This window comes from Dermacentor variabilis, chromosome 8, assembly GCF_050947875.1.
Source record: "Dermacentor variabilis isolate Ectoservices chromosome 8, ASM5094787v1, whole genome shotgun sequence".
NCBI classification, from domain to species: Eukaryota; Metazoa; Arthropoda; class Arachnida; order Ixodida; family Ixodidae; genus Dermacentor; species Dermacentor variabilis.
In genome coordinates this window covers 67,139,909-67,166,711 of record NC_134575.1, presented here as the reverse complement: position 1 = coordinate 67,166,711, position 26,803 = coordinate 67,139,909, and the positions used below count along the sequence as shown (strand labels likewise).

At 49.9% G+C, this 26,803-nt stretch overlaps 2 protein-coding genes across 2 annotated transcripts in view; both read right to left on the bottom strand.

Annotated features, from left to right (window-relative positions):
• The window catches only part of LOC142590305 (uncharacterized), a 106,480-nt gene that overhangs the window by 40,034 nt on the left and 39,643 nt on the right, over window positions 1-26,803 (bottom strand). The gene's annotated exons all lie outside the window — the stretch shown is intronic.
• On the bottom strand, window positions 1,805-18,712 carry LOC142590306 (dermonecrotic toxin LlSicTox-alphaIV1i-like). The gene is made up of 3 exons (XM_075702325.1): window positions 18,693-18,712; window positions 5,613-5,851; window positions 1,805-3,507 (listed from the first exon to the last, which is right to left on the bottom strand). Exons 2-3 carry the CDS (start codon window positions 5,831-5,833, stop codon window positions 3,333-3,335), a joined length of 396 nt encoding a protein of 131 aa, XP_075558440.1. The 5' UTR covers window positions 5,834-5,851; window positions 18,693-18,712; the 3' UTR covers window positions 1,805-3,332.

Here is a 26,803-nt window from a genome sequence, read left to right as displayed (position 1 = left end):
GGAAGTTGTTACGTGTCCCCTAGGGAGCGTTCCGCCGCAAAAATTTTTCAAATCGGCTGATTAATAGCCGAGATAGAAATATTTCAGTGCCGCGAACCCATGATTTCTGCTGAGATAGAAATATTTCAGTGCCGCGAACCCATGATTTCTGCTGGCAGGCTCCACTGCCAAGCAAGACGCTCTGTCCACACGCCCCGTCTAGCCTTCGCAAGCGAAATTCCTTTCCTGCGTTCTCCCATACCGGACCTCGAGGATCGCGTGACGCATACGTCACAGGCCCCGCGTAAATTTTTTTCTCCTCGCTTTCTTTTCTTTTCGACACTGCACACTTCCGTGACGGCGTAGCGCGCGAGCTATTGTCTCGTTCGCGCTGCGTACAAATTTTGCGCGCTGTTCAGAAGGACACATGACTAGCGGTATAATTCAGTGCTACACGAATACCGAGGCAGAACGAGCGGATCGATGAGCGTGATCACGCGCTGGAACACGGTAGAAAATGGCATAGTTCCGGTACCTGCGCAGGTGACCGCATGGCTGTGGGAACAAGCAGACGAAGCGGAAGTGCATCTCTCTTGCTTCGGTGCGTAGTAAAACAAAAACACGCAGATACTCCGTCTATGTGTTTTATTATTTCTCTAAACTTCAATTCGTCAATTCAAGCAACACATCGCACAGATAACAGATGTCTTGAATAATTCTTGAAGTCACGTGTAACCACGAGCGACTGCGGACACCAGTACGCAGGCGCAGGCACACGAGTACGTCATCATTCGGCTTGGAGCGCGGCGACCGCGTGGAGAAGGAAAAACGGTGTTCGGTTTGAAATGTCAGACCTTTCCGCGGCGCGTAGCGATGTCATACTTTGCAGACGCGGTCGTTATCGCGCAATGTATGCTCTGCGCTTGTCAGCTCAAGGTAGCCAGACCTAGTGAGGGGCCCTTTAAATGAAAATGGACCAGCTAATTGCGTGACATATCCATAAGTGGAAATAAAAATTTTACTTTTGAATACCGGCTAATAATAATAATAATAATAATAATAATAATAATAATAATAATAATAATAATCTTTATTTCACTCATGAAGTGAGGAAGTGCGGGAAAAGAAGCTGACAAGTCAGCTTGTCTAGTTCCCAGCTCCCCGGAGTACAAAATAGAAGAAAAAGAACACTTTTCACATGGCAAAATATCAAGCACAAACAAATAGTAATAGTAATGCAGCAATAACTTGTCGATAACAGTGAGAATAAGTAACTATAGAAATAATAAGTTCGTTAACTGCGTGATAGACCAATGTTAAAGGAAACGTACAAACATAAAAAAACTGCAAGTAAAAAGCGCCACATAATGAAGGAAAAGACGAAAAATAAAACGGCACACATTTGTGTAGTATCAAACAGTACATTGGTACATTGCAATGCGTATAGCGTACATGCGCAAAGATAAAAACAAAAACACATGACATTCTGTCATGCTAAAGGAGCTTTGCCACAAAAGAACAATTTCAGTTCCATAATAATATAATAGGTTATCCGCACTATACTGTAATGCAGCGTTGAGGTTCTCTGATGACATGAGCAAACTGACGAAAAATTGCAGGGTGGACCATACTATCAGTAGAAAACAATTGCGTTTTTTTCCATTGCGAGTCAAGTGGATTTGGCGCTGATAAAGTAGTTCACACACAGACACACACACACACACACACACACACACATATATATATATATATATATATATATATATATATATATATATATATATATATATATATATATATATATATATATATATATATATATCGCGCCAGTGACGGCGGTCTGCTCCGCACCACCGCCAGTTGCACTCCTCTCCTCGAAGAGCCAGGACGTGTGTCGAGTTTGTTCCTGTGCTTGGCTTTACAATGTCGTGGCATCCCCTTGAAGCAAGGTGGCAACATATAGTAACCTAGCCTGCGCTTGAGCTAATCATGCTTTAATACATCTAGTGTATTCCAGCATTCTGCATATATTTACTTTGTCTGTATCGTCGATTACAGCGCTTTAATTAGATTATAAAGTCGGGTATTTCATTAATGATCCCGTATGTATCTCTTCGATGCTGATATTTCCCCAATGAATAATCTAAACATAAATTATAATATAAATAATATAATAATAATAATAAACGCTGACCAGTTAACACTTCCACCACCGACGAACCCCGAGCGCTTTCTTACAAAGCAAAAAAAAAAAAATTCCCGGTGATTACGGTACTCCCTAGTCCGAATTTTGGGCGCAACTGTTTAGGTGTTTTGAATTCGTGATATTTTTTGGCAAAGAGCTCGATTCTGAACGACAGGATCCTCTCGGCGGCGGCGCTGAGCCTCTGCTCGGGCAGCTTTTTTAGCAGCGGCGGCGGCCGAAGCATTTCCACCGGTTGCATCGCTCATTGTTCAGAAAAGACGCGTGAAAATGGGAACGCGGGGTTCGCGCTGGGCGCATTCTCTAGCGTCGGCGGCGCAGGCGAAGTATCGTATGCGCCGTGGGTCAGAAGCTCACGCCACCGCTTTGTTTCCATTAGTCGAGTTTCCATGTATGGTATCGGTGGACGCGCTCGTCGCATGCCTGGCCACTGCCGTGAAGCACGTCTCGCGCGGCACTCTGCTTTCCTCCTCACCCTTTCGCCACGCTTTCCGCCTGTGATTTTCTCCTCATGCTACCCCTGCTCCCTCCTCCTCCTACGCTTTCCTCCTCGCGCTTTCCTTGCTCTCGCCGTCTTTCATCCCCAGCTTCTCTCCGCGTTCACTCTTTCATCCTTCGCTGTGCTCGCTCGCTCGGTTACACCGACGACGACAACGCTCAACGCAGGAACGGGCACCTAAGAGCTGCGCGCTAAAAATCTTCATTCTGTGGGGTCGCAACTTGCTTGCTTAATTTTACTGGTCGCTTCATTTTAGTGGTTGGTACGCGTGCTCTGGCTTGAAAACCTTGTGGCCTTACATGCGATGAACACTTGTCGAGGCACGGCAGGCACTCCTGGACAGTATGGCTGCACGCTCGGTTGTTTTCTATGCAGGCAATGCCACGCAGACAATCCGCGGGCATCACTGCTTGGGACACCCATTCGTTCTGCAGTAATGAAAAATTACGGTCACTGACGAAATCAAAAGTGAAAAGTTTGTCGTTTCAGCCCGTTCCTTGTTCTCAATGCATCAGACGTAAGCTCCGAAACGTAAAACTTTTCATTTTCGACTTGGTCAGTGACCGTAATTTTTCATTAATCTAACATGCTAACTGAGCAGACGAGCTTTCATCGCAGTCATGACTACCCTTTCATTCTATAGGCAACCTTCTATAGATCGCCCATTGAAATGAAGGGCTTGCTTTCGCAGTTGTGGTGACATCCGAAACGAATCCACGGGTTGTCGGTGGCGTTGGCGAGTCGCATCCTACTTCGAAATTCTTCCTCCTTGAGAATTTCTGCCAAGGTGTCCGGTTTATTTGTGATTATACCGTCCACGTTGTTCCTGTGGCATGAAGGAATGAAAGAAAAAGAAAATTATGCAGATCCCACGCGCTGTGGCAATGGATGTAAGCGAAGCTTTCTTTGCGGTTTCCTTAAATTGGCGATCACGTTTATGATGTACTTTGATGTTAAGCGCTTGGTGCAGTACGAGAGAGGTGACGTGACGGTAAACGTTACCTTATGCGCGCCACTTATGCTTTTCAACGCAATACACAGAACAAGCAGCGAGACGTGTTTGCTAGAGGAATTGTTGTGCGCCACTTTTCACAGTTTGAGGGAAGGTTAGCACTGTCTATGTCTTATCGACACCCATCATGCGCCTCTTCTTTCCCTCTTTTTTACACTCTTCCTCTTCGCCTAGCGCAGAGTAGCTGGCTAGAGAGATTACCTTAGGCCGACCTCTCTGCATTTAGTATCTTTAAACCTTCATTCTCTCTCTCTCTTTCGAACCATGCATCACATCGAAGCAGCAATATTAAACAGTGATTGAATTAGTGGGCATTACGAGCCAAGAACGCAATTTGACTATGAGCCGTGCCATATTGAGGGACTCGAATTTTGGCCACTTGTGGTTTTTAGCGTGCACCTAAATGAAGTTACAGCAGTATTTGAAATTTGCATTTCGCCTTTATCGAAATGCGGCCACTGCGGTCGGGATCGACCTCGAGCAACGCCGAAGCCACTGAGCTATTGCGAAGTTTACAGAAGTGTTGATTTTGCTTACTGTCGTCTTGACGCTGCGGAGCTTTATTCTCGGTTTGAGATTACGTGCCGTGTATCAATTGTCCGCTGGACTAAACTGCACAATGTTTTATTTTTTTTTATTCTCCCAGAAACAGTAGAAACTTACTGTGCCGTACCTTGAATTGAAATTTATCCAGTTTGTCCACAACAGTTGTCTTCAACAAGTACAAAGGAGGCATGGTTTCTGACGTTGTGTTCGCGCTTTCCAGTGCTACCCGTGCCATGTAGACGAGCTGCCACTACCGTAGCGTTGCTGTTCATCGCTTCGTGACTGCGGTGGTGAATGACTGTGTAAGGGTGCCGGTTCTACCAATTCTGCGACTCTCCTCGCTACCTCCTCTCTGAACTTGCGTGTTAGTTCGTCGAAGAAGCGGGACGTGTGTCTAGTGAGCTCCTGAACGGCACTTAGCAATGAGGTGAAGGCGGTTTGCATCATGGATCCGGGAACTCAAAGAGGTTCGACGTTAAGCTAACGCGTTTCTTTCGCATTTAGCGCTAAATCGCCGCAGAACTTTTTGATGCGAAGGCATTGAATGCTCCACTGAGCGAGAAAGCCGCCGAACGTAGTCAGTAGCGGCGAAACGGCACCTAGAGTCCCAATGGCTGCGATGCCACGTCACGATCGCGCCTGGACGGGTCAGAGCGGGCGAAAGGGCACACCTCCTGCGGCGATAACGTGCCACGTGTTGCGTGAGGGGAGAGGGCATCGCCAAGACGCCACGCCACCCCGTTCGATCTCGGAAACCGGCGCGCGGTGCCCGAGCCAGCATCGCGGGCTGTGCTGCTTGCTGACTTGGTCAGCACGTACTGCTGTCGACTGAGGGCCACGGTGGCCGCTGCTGCTTCCTCGGTCTCTCGTCGCGAAGGACTTTGGTGGCATGCGGCGTTTGCACAGAAGGCTGTGCTGCTTGCTGGCTCGGTCAGCACGTACTGCTCTGGCACATTACTCGCAGCGCGAAGCTTGAAGGACCGCTCGGAGGCTTTCGATGGGATACTAATGCTTTCGCATTCACAACTCATAAGAAGTGCTAAGGAGTCCTAGGATTTTTGTTCAGTGTTGCCTCTCCCTTTTTTATCACGCACCAGCACAGAGGAGTAGCCGGTAAATCTCACAGGTGCTGCATCTCCTTAGATTCATTTAATTAAAAAAATGCAGTCCGGTTGTTTTCTGTAAAAATCTAAATGTATGGCGAGGCAACGTACTAGTTTTCGCTTTACGCTAGCAGATTCAGTTCTCGCTGCTTCTCAAGAGTTTGCGGCGCAGGTTGGAATAGCGCATGGACACACAATGATGATGATGATGATGATGAGTTTAAAAGAACCCCTAAACTGCTCGAGCAACACACAAAGAGTCATTCGCACCTGAGAGACAGTCGGAGCTCGTGCGGAATATCGATGGTCCACTGGTAAGCTTTCTCGACAAAGCCGGATGGTTCTCCTGCGTCGCGGTTTTCGAGGATGCTGTTCATCCTGCCGCCCGGGTCGAAGGAAAGAGAGGCAGTTGGTGATACCGTCTCCTTGCCACCGGTGACCTCGTATGCCGAGTTCCCGGTACATCTTCTCAATAGTGTCCAGGTCCTCATTGTTGGAGATGTCGAATCCTGCGCGGTTGTGGGCAACAGCATGGTTCTATCATTTTGGACAAAAGTTTCGCACGCGCTTAGCCCGAGGTCGTGCTGTTGGAAAAAAAGAAACCCAACACTCAGCTTACTGCTCGCCGGATGTCTTTTCCGAAAGAGGCGGGTCTTTGCTCCTTAGTGCAGCGACGTCATAATTTGAAGCCAAATGATGGCCAACGAGAAAGTGAGAGAATAATGGAAGAGAAGTAAATTAACCAGAGAGGAATATTGGTTTCGGCTAGTTGGTTAAGATTCATGGTCATGTTACATGATCTTTCATGTTGTACGTACGCCTCATTTATATATGTATATAAACAGCTTGACTTCCTATCATTAAAACCAGTTGAAAGTTTTCACTTGTGTCTGTCCTCCCCCAGTCTACGTTCCAAGCGGTGCGCAGATAACATTGAGCCATAGAGATTAAGGCTGAGCAGGGTAGTCATATTTAGCCCAAATAAAAAATTTGCAGTTGCGCCCGAAAGGCGAAGCACAGATTGCGATAGCAAATTAGTAGATAGCACTACGAAGTAAGGATAGTAGCTTTATCGGCCGTATCAACTTGTAAACAGTCGCTTACTAAATTAACCATGACAGAATGTGTAAGCGTGACTCAACGAAGACATAAAGAAACAGACACACAGAGACAGCGCTGTCTTTGTGTGCCAGCTTCTTTCTATGTTCTTGTTCAGTCGCGTTTACACATTCTATCATGAATTCCCACCAACTAGCCTGTCAATGTGTAGAGCTAAATTAACTGGCATGGTAAACAAGAACAGCTCTCGCTCGATGAGCGCGGAAAGTCGCTGTGAAAACTCTAGAGTTAGGAATCGCGGCAGCAGCCGCGAGCCAACTGAGCGCCGAGCATCTGTCTCTTCAACGCGGACGAAACGCCGTAAGCACTGCGCATACGAAGCTACCGACACACTACGCACGCTCTGCAAACATCACAGTACGCTTTGAAGATGAGGACTGCGCGGCCGCGCACTTTGGTCACGTCGCAGATCGCTTTCAAGAGCGCCGGCAACGCGTCCCTACGGCCTCCGTCAAAGGTGTCTAAGCGTCCGCGATTCGCGTGGCCAACGCCGTAGTAGACGCCGCGGTTGCCTCCACTCTGTATGGAGCGGCGGGCGCGGAGGACATTGAGGCACCCTAGCAGCCGCCGGAGAAGAACGCCCCTCCTCCCTTGCCTGACCTCCCTGCCTCGCGCGCCATAGGAGAGGGCACACATCCGGGCCGCGTTCAATCGCTCGCGCACGCAAGATTGAACCGTGTTCGCCGGCTCGTGGTCACACACTTTCACTCATACGGAACCTCACGGCGACGGCATAAATGCGTTTGGAGTGTCCATATAATTGCTGTCGCAATAAGAAGATTCACGGGCTAGAGAAGTTAAAGAAATCATTACTTCTCTGCACCTTGCGAGTTTCCGCCGAACTACTACGTCAAACACTTCACTTCGCTTCGTCTTGTCGACAGATTCTAAACAAATTCGACTTCGCCCTGCCATCTGCTAGCCGCCTGGTTAGCTCAGACGGTAGAGCGGCTGCCCCGGAAAGGCGGTGGTCCCGGGTTCGAGTCCCGGACCAGGAAGAATGTTTCTTCAACTACGAGGCTTTTCTTTCGAGGAAACCGCATGGGTTTCCTTTGTAGCAATTGCTACAAACGGGTAGATTTCTGATTTTACATTTATTCATTATTTCTCTCCACCTTGTGGGTTTCCGGAGAACTACTACGTTAAATTAAAGACGCGGGCAGAGAAAAAAATATATCCGCCTCCCTTCCACCATGTGAAAGTGGATGTACATACAGCGAAGCTATTGCCAACAAGCATCACCAAAGTCAGACAACGTTTAGAGAAGCACCACCACCACAAGCGACGCGCGCCACGCGAGCACGCACGTGTGCGGAAATGCAGAATACAAGATCGTTCCTCTAGAGAGGCCTTCCGCCAAGCGCAAGTTCCTTGTCGAACTAATTCAATTTTTCAAAGTAAATTGCGTCAGAAAATTCGTAAAGTACGACTAACACACAAGCTGCAGACATGATAGCTTCAGATTGTAATTCCAATATATGGGAGAACATATTAGCGTGATAGCGTTAAGGGCCCCGTGTCGCAAAAGACATGGCATGGGCGTCCCGCGTCGACCGTCGTTCCGGCAACAATCATTTCGGACCACGCATACCCAACCACGCAGGCCCTCCTATAGCGCAAGTATGTTACTGAAGTAATTCAGTTTCTCACGGTAAAATGCGCGTCGGAAAACTTGTAAAGTACGAATTTACAGTCAGACGCTATAATGCCTGCAGGTTGTGTGTGCCCAACCTACAGACATGATAGCGTTTCCATGTTAATTTCAATGTGCGAGAAAACATAATTCTGTTTCGCGGAAACTCAAAACATAAACCCCCTTTTCCAACGTTTCTACCATTCATGAACCGGCCATGGCCTCCGCGCGCGCAGATCTCCCATGAGGTGGCGCGCGCGGTTCCTGCAACACGGCCACAAGCCGCTCGCCTCCTCCGCATCGCTGCCCACATAAGAGGCCGCGTTTCTACCAGAAGGCTCGCCTTCGTGCATAGCGTTCGCCACCAGCGTTTTCTTGTAAACATTACTGTTGCATAAGCTGCAGTTGCCGGAAAGTGCGAGGAACAGTCACGGATCTTTGCTATCGCGTTCCACTCCCAAAGGCGAAGCTTAAAGGCTGTTTCACACGCTGCGAGTGGAACGACGAAAATCGGTGCAGGCGCACGCGTCGCAATGCGATTTTTAGAGGGCCCATTTCGCATCATTGCGATTTCAACAATGCGACTGGTGCGCCGCGCAAGGTTGCTTACTGGTAGGTTCCGTGGCACATGCTGTATAATTCTTTCATTCTAATGAAGAAAACGTTTACATTGTAATATTATTGACTTTTCTTGATTAGGAGCAAATAATATGCACGTTTAGTAATTTGAAAACGTGTTAGTTAAGGTTTGTTTTGGAGTGCGGAACAGCGGTTTCTGAAGTTCAGTGCGACATGGCGGACGTAAACAACTGTTCGCAAGTGGTTCAGCGCTGTGTGTTGTCGCATCTGCCTTTTATGACCGTTTCGTTCTGCCTGCGCTACAACAATCTACAAGATGACCTATCGACAAGTTCATATAGGTACCCCCACCGCATATGCAGTATTCTGGATCCGGCTGCCACGAAGTCGTCGTGTCAGCCCAACAAGATCCTCGCGCTACCCGTGCTCGGCGTCAGCTTCTGGAGAAATGATGTGTGCACATTGCTCGTGATTGTGCATATGCTGTGCTTGCTCGTAGCGATATTCTTGCGCCAAACGCAACAACAAGCACTAACCGGAAAGCCAGCGTGTGCCCCTGAATGAAGCCGCAAATGATCTGTGTGATTACTGGACGGGGAATGAAAATTGTGTTGTGAATTCAACCTTAGCGCTTGCCTCATTCGTCCATCGTCGTGCGTGCGCTGTGAATATATATATGGGAGTCCTCTCTAAATACTTCTAAAGGCGCAGAAGCCGACGCATCAAATGTTTTGAGCAGTTAGGGTCACTTTTGTAGAAACCTGTACGTTGTAACATAGCATTGTAAAAGACACGCTTCTCGTCCACTTAGTTGTCCTGTGTCTCGCGCTTGTACTATACTCGGAACTTCTAACAAGAAGACCCTATCTATACGCGCTATCGATAATGCAGGATCATAGTCTCACGGCAGGCGCACTTGCCGTAGAATTTTTCAGGTTTCTGCTCAGCCTCGCACGCCGCTCACGCTTAGCCTGTTTTGCGGAAATAAATAATATTTATGTTACTAGATATTATAGTTTCTTCGCTGTAATCTATAGCAATAATCCACATTTCTTAAGCTAGTCATGCATTTAACCTGTATTAGATCAACATTGTTACGATCGACATGCTTATGGGAGTCATTTCAAACTATATTGCTCAGCCAGAGAAAGTACAAATGAAAGTCTCAATGTTTATTCTAATTTGGTATTCCTAAACATATTATATTGGCAGAATTTTATGCCTGCTTGCATTTCCTGCAATTCAATGTTTACAGCTGGAAAAACTGATTCCTTTTCTTGCTGTCGAAAGGCTACTTCAATGTCGATAGCAAGCTATAATTATTCATTTCGAAAGCGTATGCAATGACTATATCTCTAAGCTTATCAATGCGTTTTTGTTCCACGAACGCAATTAAGTTTTCTTTCTCCCTCTCATTGACAGCCATCGAATAAAGCTGTTCCCTTTCACAAGTATCAGGATGCAAACATTCTGGAGTTTGTCCTGAGCATTTGTCTGCATCCTATAGTGTGCATGTTTGTATCACGTTCTGGCGTTGCAATCGCAGTGATCTACGTATATTTTTGTATTAGAACAAACGAATTTATTGAACTTTGTTTTCAAATCTACAATGTGGCCATGCAGTAGCGACCACATTAATAAGAAAAAAAAAACATGCAGATTGAGTGCATGTGTTGGAATCTATGCGAAGTTTTTGTCAAGGGTTCAATTAAATGTTGTTAAGTAACTGCGACATATACAATTGGTATTATTTTCAACAATCCAACATGTCACCTTTTGCAACGTTTGCTTATGCACCGCATAAGTCATAACCTCAATGTCATGTAATGTTTATACACTACACTGTTCACAATCTATACCGAAATGCAAACGGCAGTTAATGTAGATGCACACTGCGAGACGTCAATACAGTGACGTTTGTTAAGCAAGGAATGGCGCGAGGTGTATGCAGATGAATGAATGACATGTGCTTATGTACTTATTTAATTATATACCTCGCAGGCTACGAGGTCGATGTACTAGGTGAAGGGGAATAAAAAATTAGTTACAAAAAGAAGAAGGGCCCAGCATTAAGAAAAAACCAGCAAAAAAGAAGCACCAATACAATGCACATGAAACCTCCTGGGAGAGAAGCAACCTGCAACAGAGGCATGGCCAGGCGCAAACCAACTAGCCCAACGTGTTTTACTGGTACAACATTATACAATACTTAACAATAACAGAAAAAAATTACTGCCCATGCACCCTGTACAGATGGTAAACCAGCGAAGCTGAAATGTGCGGCCCCAGTGTTTATCACTGGGTTAATTCCGACGGTTTATTCAAGTCTTTCTATATTATTGGTTATGTCTGTTTCTTAATGAGGTTACGCACACATTTGGCTTGGGTTTATCACATTGTTTATTTGGAATGCTACACATCGCACTTCGCAAGATCACCATCACCGAAAGGGCAATGAGTGGTTTAATGTAATAATCTAGTGGGTCCATCAATGTCTTTATGAATTCTGTTACGCATTTGTATTTTGTAATACGTTAATCATAGTATTTATGACTCGATTATGCACTATAGTTACCAAGTGACGCACCGGGGCTGCCCATTTCATTTAATTAAATACAGGGACACATTTTTATACCTATTGGTATGTCGGAGAGAGACTGCTGCACGCGTGCTCTGCTGCGAGAGAGAAACGATGTCACTATCGGTGTAGCCAATGGCCCACCACACCTTTGCTGCAAGATAATTATGACATGATCTTATATAAACCCCGTCCCCCTCTGTGTCCCTTCCCTGCAATAATGCGTGGATAAATGTTTATGTTTTATATGCGTAAGCATTTATATGTACACCCAACATGAAATTTCTCCGTCCATTATAAGAACCGCTCCGTGATTGCTGGCCAATTACGCAGTCCTAATTACCTCGAACCAAAGTTTTGCTTGCGCCAATGTGTCCGTGAAGGCGAGCGGCATCGACCGATACCAGCTGACCCCAGAGGTGCGTTTTTCTTTGCCACATTTCGTGACTACTTCTACTGCCGCTGTGCGAAGGATTGCTAGGCCTAGGCGTGTTCCGCGAACGCTAGGCCCAACACCGTCGCACCGACAGCGGCCTGCCGTACTCCTCGGCGGCTGCCGCTCGTCAGCTCCGAGATGGAGGCGCCCGTTCAAACAACAACGATCGGGGACAATCACATGTGCGTTCAAGTTCAAGGTAAATAGATATCACCCGAGGAGTACCACAACGACGCCGGATGGACGCTCGCGGGGGAACGCATGTCGAGGCTGCGCCAGCGGACCCCCACAAACGGCAAGCCCAACAAACCCGGCGGGAGTCAAACAAGCACGCGGTCGAAATGCAATAACAAGATCAGAGCCTCGGTCATCAAGGCAGCATCATGCCAGCCATGCCACTGGAAGAAAGCAAGATAGTTGTCAGAAGACCCCGAGGGGTCTGGACATCAAGACCGGCACCACCACAGTCACTGCAGCCATACTCGCTGCGGCCAAGATCACGAGCGAGGAAAGCGCCGCGGACACCATCTGCCCCAACGCGCAACAGAACATCCTGGTTGTCAGTACACCGAACGAAAACAACACGGCAAGGCACGCTAAAATCCAGGAAATCTCTATTCAAGGCAACCCCTACGCCACCTCACGACGCTGTAAAGGGCGTCATCAGAGGCAGCTCCCATCGACGCGAGCGCCGACGAGCTAGATAGAAACATCGTCAACGAGCGGAACCTGCTAGCAGTGGGCGCAAAAATGATTGGAAGCACCACCACTGCGATCGTGATGTTCCAGGGACCCAAGGTGTCAAACTTCGTCCGATACGGAGTCACTTTCATACCGTGCCGCCTTTACAGGAAACAGATCGACGTTTGCCAGCAATGCGGCCGAGTGGGACACCGCAAGGACATGTGCCCGACCCCCACAATCAAGACGTGCCTCGCCTGCGGACTCGCGAACCCTACAGAAGACTATCGCTGTATCCTAAAATGTAAGTTGTTCGGGGACGAACACCTGGCCGGAGACCAAACGTGCAAGGCGAAATATTAAGACCACCCACGTATTGCACAAGCGACAATTGGAGCGCCAACAGGCCCAACACCAGTTACTGTCGGAGAGCGATTTCCCGCCACTCGACAAGCACCAAGCTGCGCGAAAATCAAGGACCCCATCGGAGAACCGCGCGCCTAAATCAAGAGACAGCAGCTACTGCAAGGGAAGCCTCACCAGGAAAAGGTCACCATCACGTGAGCGAGTGAGCTAGGTCAACGCAGCCAAAGGGAACAATATAAGGAACGCGCAGAAAATCACCGAAGCCACGAAGAAAGAAGACATGAACAGGGTGTCAGAAGCAAATGAGACCGTAAGACAAGAAAAGCGGCATTGCGAGCGACCATCAACAACCTCAGGAGAGAGATCGCCGAGATCCGTCAGTTGCGCAATGCAACAGTGAGCCTCTGCAGAGACCCACGCCAAGCACAAGCAAGACCGAGGAAACAACCACGAACGTCCAGGAGACAGCCATTGAGGAATCAGCACCGAAGAAGCTAGCCGTCGAGGCCACGCGGAAGCAAACAGAAAACGATCGCATCGACAGCATCGAAGCGAAATTCGAAGCGACATCCACCAAACTCGAACAGCTAATCAAAGCGAACATCGCAGCAGTGACAGCATTAAAATAAACAATGGAGACCTACCAAGCCGAGAACACGTACAGATTCGTCTACATCGACAGGACCCTATACAGCCGATGGTAAGCCACGCGACGTTTGCGCCCCTCTTCGCGCAACATCCACCCAACCAGGGAGCCCCATACATGTCAACGCAATCATGGCCGCCAACGCAACACCAGCGGCAGCAGGTGTAACAGAGTGGCAGTGGAACTGTCGCGGCCTCGAAAGGAAGAAGGCAGTCATCCAACAGCACATCACACATGCCGCGCGCAAGCCAGACGTTATACTCTTACAAGAAACACTAACCGACGCACCGTCTCTCTCCAGCTACAGAGTGCGCAAGGGACCGCCCGACGGGAGAGGCCTGTGCACCCTGGTCAGGAAAGGACTCACTTTTGTTGAACACGAGCTGCAAAGCAATATCAAGATCGAGCACACACTCACTGAAATCATCCCGGGCAAGAACAGAAAAGGACGCATATTTCTGCTCAACGTCTACAGCAACCCATCGCAGAGAAAAGAGAGATTCAAGACATTACTGTACAGAGCCAGCACCGCAGCGGGCCGCAACATGCTGATCGCGTGCGGAGGCTTCAACGCGATGAACCCTGCCTGGGGCTGCAATAAGTACACAGCAAAGGTCCGCGACCTGTACCAAGACGCGACTGAACTCGACTTCACCCTCATCACGGACCCGACACATCCGACGAGAATCGGTAACTCCGTGTCCCGGGACACCACTCCGGACCTCACGCTCGTCAAGAACATCCGGGGTGCGATCACCTGGAGCAACACGGGGACTGACCTCGGCAGCGACCACACCATCGTGGAAATCGGCACACCGGAACACAACGACACCAGCATCAAAACACACAGCTGGATAGACTGGAATGCCTTTCGAGACGCCAGAAGCCAGAAGATAGACGGTGACGACGAGATCGAAGACCGACTTGTGGACGGCCGAAATCACCAAGAGCGTAGATATTGAAACGGGCGCGGAGATCGACAAAGTAGACAGTTCGAGTGCCGAGGCTTACGTATCTCATCGAGGCCAAACAGTCGATACTCAGTCGCTGGAAGAAATAACGGCTTAACCGCAGACTCAAAAAGAAGGTGGCGGAGCTGAACCGAGCGATCGAGGATCACTGCCACGCGCTCTGCACGCAACAGTGGAACGAGATCTGCAATGCGGCAGACGGGCAGATTCACAGCGGGAAGACGTGGAACCTGCTGCGGCAGCTGCTCAACGAAACCAAGACCAAGTTGCACCAAAGGGACAGACTCAGCAAGCTGATACATCGGGCTGTCTCGGTACACGGCACCGACGAAGTCACCAGGCGCATTAACGACAAATACCCGCGGACTACACCCACCGAACAACACGCGCCGTACGGCGGCCTACCTAGCGCGAAGCCCGATCGTGACATCGACGTCGAGGAGGCTTGCGCGGCCCTGCACGAGCTCAACAGCCGGCCGGCAGCCGGCCCGGACGTCGTCACAAAAAGGCGCTCAAGAACCTCGACGACGGCTCGATTGAGAACCTCACAAAATACTTGAACAAGTGCTGGAGAGCAGGCGCGCTGCCAAAGCTGTGGAAGAGAGCCAAGACCATCCTGATTCCCAAGCCGGGGAAGCCGCCGGACACGGATAACCTCCGGCTCATCTCGCTCACGTCCTGCGTGGGCAGGACGTGAGCTGGAGCACGTCCAGCGCAACAGGCGGCAAGACTACCTGGAACGAGAAGGGCTGTACCCGGCCACGGCGATCGGCTTCAGACAGCACCTAAGCACGCAGGACGCGATGCTGCAGCTCAAATACCAATCATCGACGATGGCGGCTGCACGCGCGACACCAAAGCAATCCTAGGACTCGACCTGCAGAGCGCCTTCGATAAGGTTAAACACTCGGCAATTCTGTCCCAAGTCTCCGAGCTCAACATGGGCGAAAGATCCTGCAACTACATCAACGACTTCCTCATGGACAGGACCGCCGAGCTATAAGCAGGCGACCTACAGATGCAAGAGAAAAATGGCTGTGGCTTAGCTAAGGTTAAGCCCAGGATGCGAAGCATACTAGCCTTTATTTTAACGCGACAGCGTTAAGGAGCTCGTGTCGCAGAAAAGCCGGTGTCGTCGGCGTCGGCTCAGGCGTGCGGCGCCTGCTCAGGCGCACATTTCGTTGTCGCGCCGAACGCTGCGTTGCACGACGCTCACCGCGTCCGATGCGGGGCGCGTAGTCGCTGCGCCGTAGCAAAGCCACCTTGAAACAGTCTCTGTAGCATGCCGCAACCTTCGCTTCTCATTCCAACGAGCAGCTATGTCTCCAGGAGGCATCTCACCTCGTGAGTGTCTAGCAGAGGCAAGCGCAGCTGCCTATATAACGCCGAGACGCCGCGAGCGACGGCGCGAGTTGGAGCCCCGTTTCTCCTCTGTCGTGACGTCACGGTGTCACGTGGTATTGAAGGCGACACCGCCGCGCCTGAGGAGCTGGGTTGAGCTCTAGTAATATGCTTCGCATAAAAACTCGGGAGTATATACCGGCACACCGCAGGGATCGGTCATTTCGCCGATGCTGGTCAACCTGGAAATGATCGGAGTGGCCGTGAAGCTCGCGGACATCGAAGACGTCAGGCACACCATCTACGCGGACGATATCATGCTGTGGGTGACCGGTGGCAGGGGCGCTCACATCGAGGGGCGCGCTGCAAGCCGCTGTCGACGCAGTAGAAGACCAGCTGGAAGGGCACCGGACTGAGATGCTCGCCGAGCAAATCGGAGCTTCTAATACTGCCACCTACCAAAAACAGCAGAGGCAAGACCAGATAACGCAAATACGAAAAAATCAGAATCGTAACCGAATACGGCAACGTGATCCCCGAGGTCGGCAAAATTAGGATCTTAGGCATGGTCATCGAAAAGCACGGAAGAAACAGCGAAACCATCACCCATCTCACGTCAAAAGCAGCCAACGCTATTCGACTCCTCGAACGAGTCACTTCCCGGAAGGGTGGCATGAGAGAGGAGAGCCTAATTAGGCTCGTCCAATCCTTCGTCATCAGCCACGTCGCGTACGTTGCAGCCTACCACAGATGGCTGCAACACGAACGTAACAAGATGAATGTGATCATCAGAAGAGCATACAAGACTGTGCTGGGCCTGTTCGAGTCCACAAGCACAACCCGCTTTTTACAACTCGGGATACACAATATGCTCGAAGAAATAGCCGAAGCGCAACGGACCTCTCAACTGGAGACGCTGTCCATGACCAAAGCCGGGAGGAAGATACTAGACGACCTGGGAACAGGACGTTCGAACGAGGTGGAGATGAAGCTCCCCGTCCCCGAAGAGGTCTGACGCCAGACCAGAATCGACCCCACACCGAAGAACATGAATCCCGAGTTCAACAAGAGAAGAGCGGCGAGGGCCAAGGCTCTCATCGACCAACACGCCAACGACGAGCACGCGCGGTACGTGGACGCGGCCGAATACCAACGGAACGCCTTCGCAGCGGTCGTCATAGAGGCGTCAACCGGCGCCACGAGGACGGCAGCGAGCGTGAGAAGCGCCGGAGCGGAGCAAGCGGAGGAGGTAGCCATCGCCCTGGCCATCGTCGACGCAGACTGCCACACGGTGCTGAGTGACTCGAGACAGGTGGTGCGAAACTTCGCCAAAGGCCAAATATGCAGGAAGGCCGAACGCGTACTGCGAGCGGCCAAACTACAAGACAGAAAAGTGAGACTCAAGTGGTTCCCGGCGTACGCGGGCGACGCGTCGGAACGCAATGAGAACCACAATGAGACGGCACACGCAGCGGCGCGAGCGCTAACCAACCACGCCCCGGCGACAGACCGTCCGACGTGGTTCGGAACCAAGGACCGCATTACGGACAACGAAATCACGAAGGCCTGCCGCCTGGCTCGCAGAACTCTCCCACCCCCGCACCCAAAGCTGAGCCGAGCGGAGGCGGTACCACTGAGACAGCTCCAGACCAGATTGCTACCGACCCCGGACTGATACATCGCATGTACCCAGAGACATATCCGACCGGTAAGTGCAGAGTCTGCCGGAGGGAGATAGATTACACGCACATCTTGTGGGACTGCGTTAAAAAAATGGCAGTGGCTTAGCTAAGGTTAAGCCCAGGATGCGAAGCATACTAGCCTTTGTTTTAGTTGTTGAAGCACTTTAGCCTGGTGAACTGCTGTTGCTTGGCTATATTTGGTTCGGCTAGACGAAGAAACAACTCATGCAGGCGAGCGCACGAGCTGAGACCCGGCTATGTAGCTACGCGGCCGCAAGCGAGCGCATGAGTTGAGCCTCCGCTTTTGCAGCTGTTATGACGTCATATGGTAGCTACGCGGCCGCGCGCGGCGCAGCAAGGAAGAGCGTGGTTGTGCGGCTAGTATGCTTCGCATAAAATCCAGAAGAAGCAAAATCAAGAACGATCCCACCGCGGCTCGAGGCAGCCGCGAAGAGTACGACCAGGACGAACAGCTCTGGACCGTCCAGCAGGTCCTCGGGGCGCTCGAAAGGCAATGACCTAGCGAGCCGGCAATGGCGAGCGGACACCCGCGCCGAGTCATGGGACTTCGTAGATGACGTAGGCCCTCGTCGGGGCACGCGAGCGCCCAACTGCAGGCACAAATAAAGTTGGCTGCAATCCAATCCAATCCGTCCATCATGTAAGACAAATGCAATGGCTCATACCCCCTCAACAATGGCTGATACCCCTACTCTAGGGTTTTTGTGATCGGACCACAAGTGTTTCACCTAGGCGTATACAGGTTCACTGTAAAAAGAATTAACACCTTTCCGCTAGAGACCAAGGCGATCATGAAATGTATAAACAAATGAAAGTTTAATGAACATGACAAGTAAATGCTGCTCGACAAGCAATAAATAGAATTTACACAAAAAGCAGAAGCAAAATCTGATGTGTGTCCATACAGATCTCAACAGAAAACGCATCAATCTCTGAAAGTGTAACAGAGGCCATGCTGACACAAGATTCTCCAAGTGTCTGCATCTACAGCTTCCATAGTTTCTCTAGCAGGCGATCTCCACAGAATGCTAGCTTCTTCCGCTACAATGCATCGTCGACATCTGAGCGTGCATTGTAGAGGAAGAAGCTAGCATTCTATGCAGATCAGCTGCCTAGAGAAATTATGGACGCTATAGATCTAAAAAGGCTGGGAGGATCTTGTCAGCATGACCTCCGTTAGAAATGGATGCATTTCCAGTCAGGAAACACACATTAAGTTTTGCATCTCCTTTTCGTGTATGTTCGGTTTATTGCTTGTCAGCCAGCATTTACTCGGTGTGAACAGCGGAGGACCCACCTATGTCCGCCGAGAGGTGAACTCAGCCATCGATCTCTCCCTCACCAAAGAACAGTGCTCCTACTCCTGGGACAACTCCGGACACTTGGGGTTCGGGCCACTTCCCCATTGTGATCACCTCTGTGCATGGAAGGAAGCCAAAGACAAGAACTTTTCACGTCATAGACTGGTCTCTGTTTAGGAAGCACTGTACTGAGGCGACCGATCGTTGCGACTTTCTAGACGCCATCGCGGAGGGCGCCTAGGCGGCTACCGTTCAGTCCTCTGCCCCACCGGACACCCCTGCCTCGGATCTCCGCCTACTCAATCTCCGTGCCTCCAGGCGCCGCACGGAGCGCAGAGCAATTCAGACAGGGAAGGCAGAGCACTGGACTGAACACAGACGAGTGGACGCCTACTGTCGAAGACAGGCCCGCCGCAGGAAGAACTAGAGCTGGGTGAGCCTGTGCTCCAGCACCAAGGACCGTTCAAGGGTCCCCTAGCCTGACGACTACTCAAGTCACTCACCGGCAAGAGGACGAGCCATCAACCCGTCCTCGCTGTGGCCATCTCGCTAGGAATCAGCGAAGAGGCCCTCGCGGAACTTCTGGCGGACCAGTTCGCCCCTCCTGTCCTACAAAGTGCAGCCATCCTGCCGGTCGGACACCCCCCTGCTCAGCTGCCCACCTGTCTACACAGCCTCCACCCTGCTTGGGCGTCCAGCCAGGTCGCTGCCCTCTGCTAAGAGCCACTTTCCCTGCACAAGCTCCATGCGGCTCTGAGGCGAGGGAAACGCCGCAGGGCACTAGGAGCAGACCGTGTAACGCCACAAATGCTCCGCAACCTGGCTGCCAGTGAGCAACAGTGCCTGCTCGAGTGCTTCAATGAGATTTGGCAGTCAGGGCAGGTGCCAGAGGTATGGTGCACAGCAATTCTGGCATCCATTCTGAAGGCCAGAAAACCGGCTAGGGAATTGTCGTCTTATCGACCCGTCTCCCTCACCTCCGCTGCCTGCAAGGTGATGGAGGCCATGGCCCTGGCACGACTGGACTGTGTGGCCCGTGCTCGCGGCTTCCTGGCAGACCAACAGACGGGCTTCCACCGGCGGCGGTGTACTACGGACTTCATCGCTGACATGGTGTCCACCCTGGAGGACGCCAGGCCGGCGGGGACCTCGTGATGCTCTTGCTGATCTACGTACAAGGTGCCTTCGACAGCCTCCCTCACGCAGTTGTCCAGCAGTGCCTGGACCTCCTCGGCATCTGTGGCAACCTGCGGGAGTTTCTCTCGTCGTTCTTGCACAATCGCACCCTCAGGGTACGTGGGGGTCGATCGAAGAGCAACCCCCGTCCAGTCGCTGCAGGCGTGCCACAGGGGTCAGTGGTGAGCCCCTTCCATTTCAACCTGGCCTTGGCACGGTTGCCTGTCGTCATGCCGATCGACCCTCACTTCCCTGTGCAATCCTCAATCTACGCGGACGACATGGCCCAATAAGTGCAGGGACCACCGCAACACATCCGCAAGGCACGTGCGGCCCTACAGAGAGCCCTGGACACTGCGGCTGCCTACTTGTGCAGCATCGGCCTTACCATCTCGGCCAGAAAGACCGAGGCCTTGCTGCTGCATCCCAGATAAGCAGCCCACCACTCAGCAGCCCGGTTGCGCTTGGAGGGCGTCCAGATTCAATGGAGCAAGGCAGTCGCGTACCTGGGGCTGCGCATTGACCATCGGCTGACCTGGCTTCTGGCTACCAATGCCCAGTGCGCCGAGACGCTTCGGGTCCGCAAGGCGATCTCACAGCTCCTTTCCCGTGGACAGGGCTGTACCATCAGGTCGGCCCTGCACCCTTTTGTAGCTGCAGCCACTTCACGGCTATTGTATGCTCTCCCTTGCGGCGCTGCCCCCACCCCGGCGGTGCAAACTGGAGCTGCAGCACCTGTCAACAATACGGGTCGTCTTGGCGTTCCCCGAACCTCACAAGTGGCCGCTACTCTTGCTGAGGCACGTACCTGGCCCCTGTCACTACTCTTCCTGCAACAGGGGCTACGACACATTGATCGCCTACACCACGCCGCAGATGGTCAAGCACTCCTGACCCGCCTATAAGGAAGTCATAGGGGACACTCGTGCAAACGCCGTACAGGCTCGCCCACCACAACGACCACCAATCCCTATCTTGACGGAGCTGCCAGGTGTCTCAAAGAACCGTTCCCCAACATGTGCACCACAGCAGACTGCAGCTTCTCTCCTCCAAGAGAGACTTGGGGGCCAGCTTCAAATCTTCGTCGATGGATCCGTGACACCGGAGACGGGCTCATCCACAGCAGCCTGCGTTGCACCGGCCCTACAAAAGAGCAAGCTGTGCCGTCACCCGGGACATGCAAGCTCGACCGCAGCAGAGCAGGCAGCACTCCACCTTGCCGTTGACCTACTGGCCTAGGATCTACCAACCACTCCGGCAGCTATCTTCTGCGACTCCAAGGCAGCGCTGCTTCGCCTGCAGAGCCCTGACAAGGCTAGCCTTGGGGTTTCACTGCTCTCCTCAAGACTGGCGGCCCTTCAGGATGCAGGATGCTCACTATCCCTGCACTGGCTACCGGCGCACGTAGGGATCCTGGGCAATGAAGAGGCGGACCCTCTCGCAAAGAGCGCCCACCAGTCAAGCGTCCCCCTCAGCCCTGCTGTAACGGCCGCGGACTTCACAAGACACAGGCTGTGCCGGCACATCACCTGCCATCCGGATAAACGGGTATCCCTAGGACGGCCTCTTCCACTGCACGACCTCCCACGAAGGGATACCTTGTTGCTTCTCCGACTGCGGGTTGGCTGCTACTGGACGGCAGCCCGCCAGCACCGCCTTGGGAAAGCCACCTCGCCAGCCTGTGCCCCCTGCGGTGACCCAGAGACCCTGGAGCACTTTCTACTGGCGTACCCTGCTCACCTGCAGCACCGGGGCCGACTTCTGCAGTTCTCCCGCCTGGGGCTCCCATGTTCACGACAGGAATACATCCTCTTCCTCAGTCGTAATCAGCTATCAGCCTTCCTAAGTGTCGTCGAGTACCTCGACTCGTCGGGTCTCTCGGCGAGACTCAAGGAAATTTCTGCAAAGACGTAGCCTAACGGCTATTCACCGCCTCGGGCCTTCTGATCCGCCTCAACTTCGCTTCTGCCGGGCCACCTCCTATGGTCTATCACCAGTCCACTCCTCCGGTCGAAGCCACTGGGCCTTCCGGGTGGGCTGCTCCGCTGCTACCATGTCGACTCTCTGCCTTTCTCCCTCCTTCTATCTCCTTCACTCTCATATCTATCCCCCTGCTGGCACTGAGCCGTGCTCCCCAAGGGCTGCAGAAGATAGAGCCAGCCTTTCCTCCTTTTCCATCAAGACCACTTCTCTCTCTCTCTGTACATTAAAATTTTGGTTGCTAGATCATCTCGGTTTTCTTGTTATCCTATGTGTTTTCTGGAGCCGTTTGCAGCCAGGCTATTCTTTATTTTTTTAGACTGCAACGAGTCACTTTCATGACCCTTATGATGCTTCTGTGAATCTTATAAAATCTTTTATTTGACCAATGTAGCAAGAGTGTATAGTGTGAAGCAGTAAGAACAGGGTACGCTAACTTCTAATTAAAAGGTTTATTGTGAAAATGCAGCGATGTATAAAGGTTACCAGAAAGTAGTGCAACAATAAAACCTGATAAAAACTAGTGCTTGATAAAACCAAACATAAAAATGGGAGAGGCAGAAAATGCATATACACATACAAGTCCATTGAAAAAAAAACATTATGTTATCACCTAGTGCGCAGTTGGCTACCTTCCAAGAAATTTGTTCTTTTTCCAACGGCATGAAACTGGAAGAGTGTGCTTGCATAAGCATGCTGTCAGCCTGTCTATTGGAACAAGAACAGTGTGGGCATGCAGGATTGGCAATTGTAATTTTTTTCCTGCACTTCGAATTTTTCTGTATTTTCGTTCTGTAGCATATTTGTGTATGGCCGTATCAAGCACCAATTTTTATCTAGCCTTCAAAAATATTTTTTTTTTCTGGTAATTTGTATAAATCGCCACATTTTTACAATGAACCTTATTTTAAGGTTAGTCCTTATACATCTCTACTGTCATCCTGTAGATACTGCTTCATGCTATGCACCCTTGCAGCATTTGTGTGTGTCTGTGTGTGTGTACGTGCGAGCGCATGGATTTGGATGTGAAATCAGGACCTTATTTGGAGGTATCATTCTTCTCCAGTGCAGCTTCATGAATTCATTAACTATAGTGCAACAGAAATGCGATGGACAAGAACGAAGTTAACACACAGAGCGCTTCGTTCTTGTCCGTTGTCTATCTGTTGCGCTTTAGTTAATCATGAATACGCACCAATTCCTCCAGTTTTCAGTTCTTATGACGGGCTTATAAGCCCGCTTGCGTCCTGGAATATCTGCACGGCTGTGTATGCTGCAATTAAATTTTTGGCCATGTGCTTGCAAGTCGCGTGTCAACCTCCTCATTTTCCCGACAATCTCCTGTGATGTGCAGGCCCAAACAGTTTCTGGTGAATTCATGCAGCTGTGCAGGGTGTTGTGCAGGGTGTAATTTGCACTACAAGTTCTGCTTTGATTGCTTTCAGTTCAACTTTTTTAGGTGTAGGATGACCTGGAATGGTACTCACTTATATGGGGTTTAATTTTATGTAGTGTCATACTAGTGTTACACTGCTATTGCCACACCAGCGTAGTATATGTGCTTGAAGTTTGCTTGCATCTTTATGATTAGCAACCTCCTCTGTGTGTTTGGCCGTTGTAGATAGTTTTGTGGCCTAACTGTGCGCCCCCATATTGCATGGTATGGGTCTGTTGTGTTTCAAGTTCAGTTGCTCCCGAGGTTGTTTCTGAAGGGAGGGGTAGTCGTCTTTGCATCTCACGTGCTATCTGGCGTGGTATCTTGGGACCAGGTTCTGAGCTCTTGAGGCGAAGAATTTGTGCTGCAGGCTCCAACTCTACTCTGTCTAGGTGCTTGTTTCTTTGCTCTTCCTCATAGAGGTCTTCAAGCATGGTAAAGTTGGAAAGACCTGTTATTACCCGATGCCTGTATTCGATGAGTTGTCTTTTTTGTGCACTGCTGCTAATTCATACTGTACAATACCTTGGACACAAGCACAACATCTGCGATTTTCCATAGTATCCCCTCCCCCCCCCTCCCTCCCCACGATTTCAAGATTATTCTTTTCACCAGGTGTAGAATTTGCGTCCAGGAATGGCATAAAAAGAAATGGGCATGGGCAGGACACGTAATGAGGCAAGATAACCGATGGTCATTAAGAGTTACGGAATGAATTCGAAGGGAAGGGAAGCATAGCAGAGGGTGGCAGAAAGTTAGGTGGGCGGATGAGATTAAGAAGTTTGTAGGGACAACATGGCCACAATTAGTACACGACCGGGTTAGTTGGAGAAGTATGGGAGAGGCCTCTGCCCTGCAGTGGGCGTAACCAGGCTGATGATGATGATGGTATAATTGTTTCACCCACGTGGCTCTGAGTCACGGTCTTACACTAGCTGAGCATTTGTGGATGTTGACTTGTGGGTATATTTGTCGAGCTATGTCGAGCGCAATGTGCAATCTGGGGTAGTTCTTGATTCTAGTCTTTTCCGACTTCAATGTTAGCCGACATCAGAAAGCGAGTGGCCAGACTTGCCAAGAAAGTCTGCAGTGTTGTCGAGAGCTTGTTGCATCATTCTTGATTTCTGTGTAAGATAGCTTTCCCACAGACTGTAGTACAGCATAGGCTATAGTACTTCTTGTATTCCCGTGTTGTTGGTGTGGGTGGGCCAAATATACCTCCAGCTCTCACCTGGAATTTTCTGTCTGTCAAAAAGTTACTGTTTAACTCAAGTGCTCCAACGGAATTTTTTTTGCTCATCGTTCCTCTTATTAGAGTAGCATGAGGGTGCTGCTGTTAAAAGCCTCCTCACTCTATTCTTTCATAAGCGGTATTACACAATGCTCTGCAATAATGTTTCTGCTGCTTATGGCCCACTCATACCTGCCAGAAGGGACAACTCTTGAAAAAGGTTTTCTTTGTGCTATGTGTGCGATGTACTATGAGCATTCATGTCTTGACATTTGTACATCTGTAGAACCAGCTTCCTGACTGAGTACTTGCTATACCTGATTGCACCTATTTTTGCAGCGCTGCTGAACAATGCATATTGATGCAATAAATGTTTACACACTCGAATTATCACGAAAGATGGTTGTTTTACAATTGCGCCCTATGCGTTCGATTGATAGATTATGCATAATCATGTCCCTCTATGCAATAGTATTTGTAAGTTCAAGGGTTCAATAAAAGATGAACTAAATCAAAGTGCAAGAGCTTTTTTACCCATGACTCCCATCGAAATGCGACTTCCATGGATGGCAATTCAATTCGTCGCCTTGTGTTAGCAGCAGAACGCTATAGCCACAGTGGCCGGCGAATAAATTGAACAATTTGTCTGCAGATGTTTTTTTCTCTTGCTTGTATGTAGGTAAAACTTGCAATAAGTGTCATTGCAAAAAAGCAGTTTGTGGTCCTCTATTGAATAAACCACATATTGTGTATAGTTGAAATGCAGAAATTTGTTCTAAAATCACTGGGTGATATGTTCTTGCAAGTAGCATGGTATTTCATTACTTATAAAGATAGTAATCACAGCAAATATCGTATGGGCTTACACACTAATATATGTGATCACAAAGTTATTAGAAAGTGTTACTAGAAACATGTAAGGCATGACTACTTCTGCACACGTGATCAGCTGTGAACGTGCAAGAACTGCTTCTACTTAAAAGATTCAAAGTTTCACAATAAGGAATGCAGGTGGCTGACTTCCCTGCACATTTTTTATTTACTTTTCTTTAACCTGTCATTTTCTACTGTTTTATCCTCAGAAGAACAGGCTGTTATGCTTTTCGCGTTGTTGCACGAGTTTTACATGACGGTGCAGGTGGGCACGTTGTCACTGTGCTACTGTAGCAAGCGAATAATTTACTTAATTTACTAGCTGTATAGTTAATTACCTTTCAAAGCAAATTTTAATGCAGGTGCAGTGGGGATACAAAGTCCGCAACCAATTCAATTTTTATTGGTTTCTGTGCAAGAAAAAAAATTATCCAGAGAAGAGGTGCAACTTAACGTGCATGTAATATTCGAAAGCAAGTTAACGACGCTGTTTATTCTAGCCAAGGATTTAAAACTATCGTAGAAAATTCATTACCATAGACTACACTTTAGCTATGTCAAATTTATTAAGTGAGGTAAGATAACGCTTCAAGATGCATCGGAAAATTCACGCTTGAAAACTGACAAGAAACTGCAACTGAACGATACCGCGTTCATCACAACGTTGAAACTTCGAGTACTTTGCTGTATTGTCATTGGCTCTTGCCGAAGTTGAAATTATTTAAACTATTCCGTACGCTATTTTTGTGTGCTATTCAACAAAATTGTGAAGACCCTAAAAGGCCATGTCGTCTCGTGGCAACTCGCAAAGGTGTACGAAGCAAACGAGAAAATGCACTTCATTTGCTGTTTAGCGTGTCACCGAACGCGTAGAAATGGGAGGATGGAACCTGCGGTACAAGCTTTTTATTCTCCCTTCGCGTACGTACTGAATTCCGTAATCCACGTCTCCGCGCATTGCACTTGTTGAGCGAGACCCCATTTCACAAAACAAACCGGCGAATAGCTCTCCTCGCAATTTCGACGGAAAATTGCAGCGATCGCTGCGACGGTGCGACCAATCGGTTGGTCGCAGCCGAACATTGGGGGGTCGGCACTGCGACTTTCATCGAAAACGACGGAAATCGCACTTCCGTGCGACGAAAATCGCATCATGTGAAACAGGCGTAAGCGTCCTCCAACTTTTTTCTGGTACGCGGAAACTAAAAGAAAAACCCCTTTACCAGCTGCCGTGAGGTCTGTCCGAGCGGCCGCTGCCCTTTTTGTTTGTTTGCCATAATGTCCATTACGGTCGCAGCACACGCATCAAGGAAATATACACTGTGTGCACACGTGACGAGCGTGCGCACGCATGTGTGCTGAAGTGCAGCGTACATCCTCATTATTCTAGGCCCTCCGCCAAGCGCAATTGC

Excerpts from the sequence above, each read along its gene's own strand:
- LOC142590306 (XM_075702325.1), bottom strand. The coding sequence starts at position 5,833 with ATGAGGACCTGGACACTATTGAGAAGATGTACCGGGAACTCGGCATAC. Across the intron at positions 3,508-5,612 it reads GAGCTCCGACTGTCTCTCAG|GAACAACGTGGACGGTATAA; the intron begins GTGCGAATGACT and ends TTCATGCCACAG.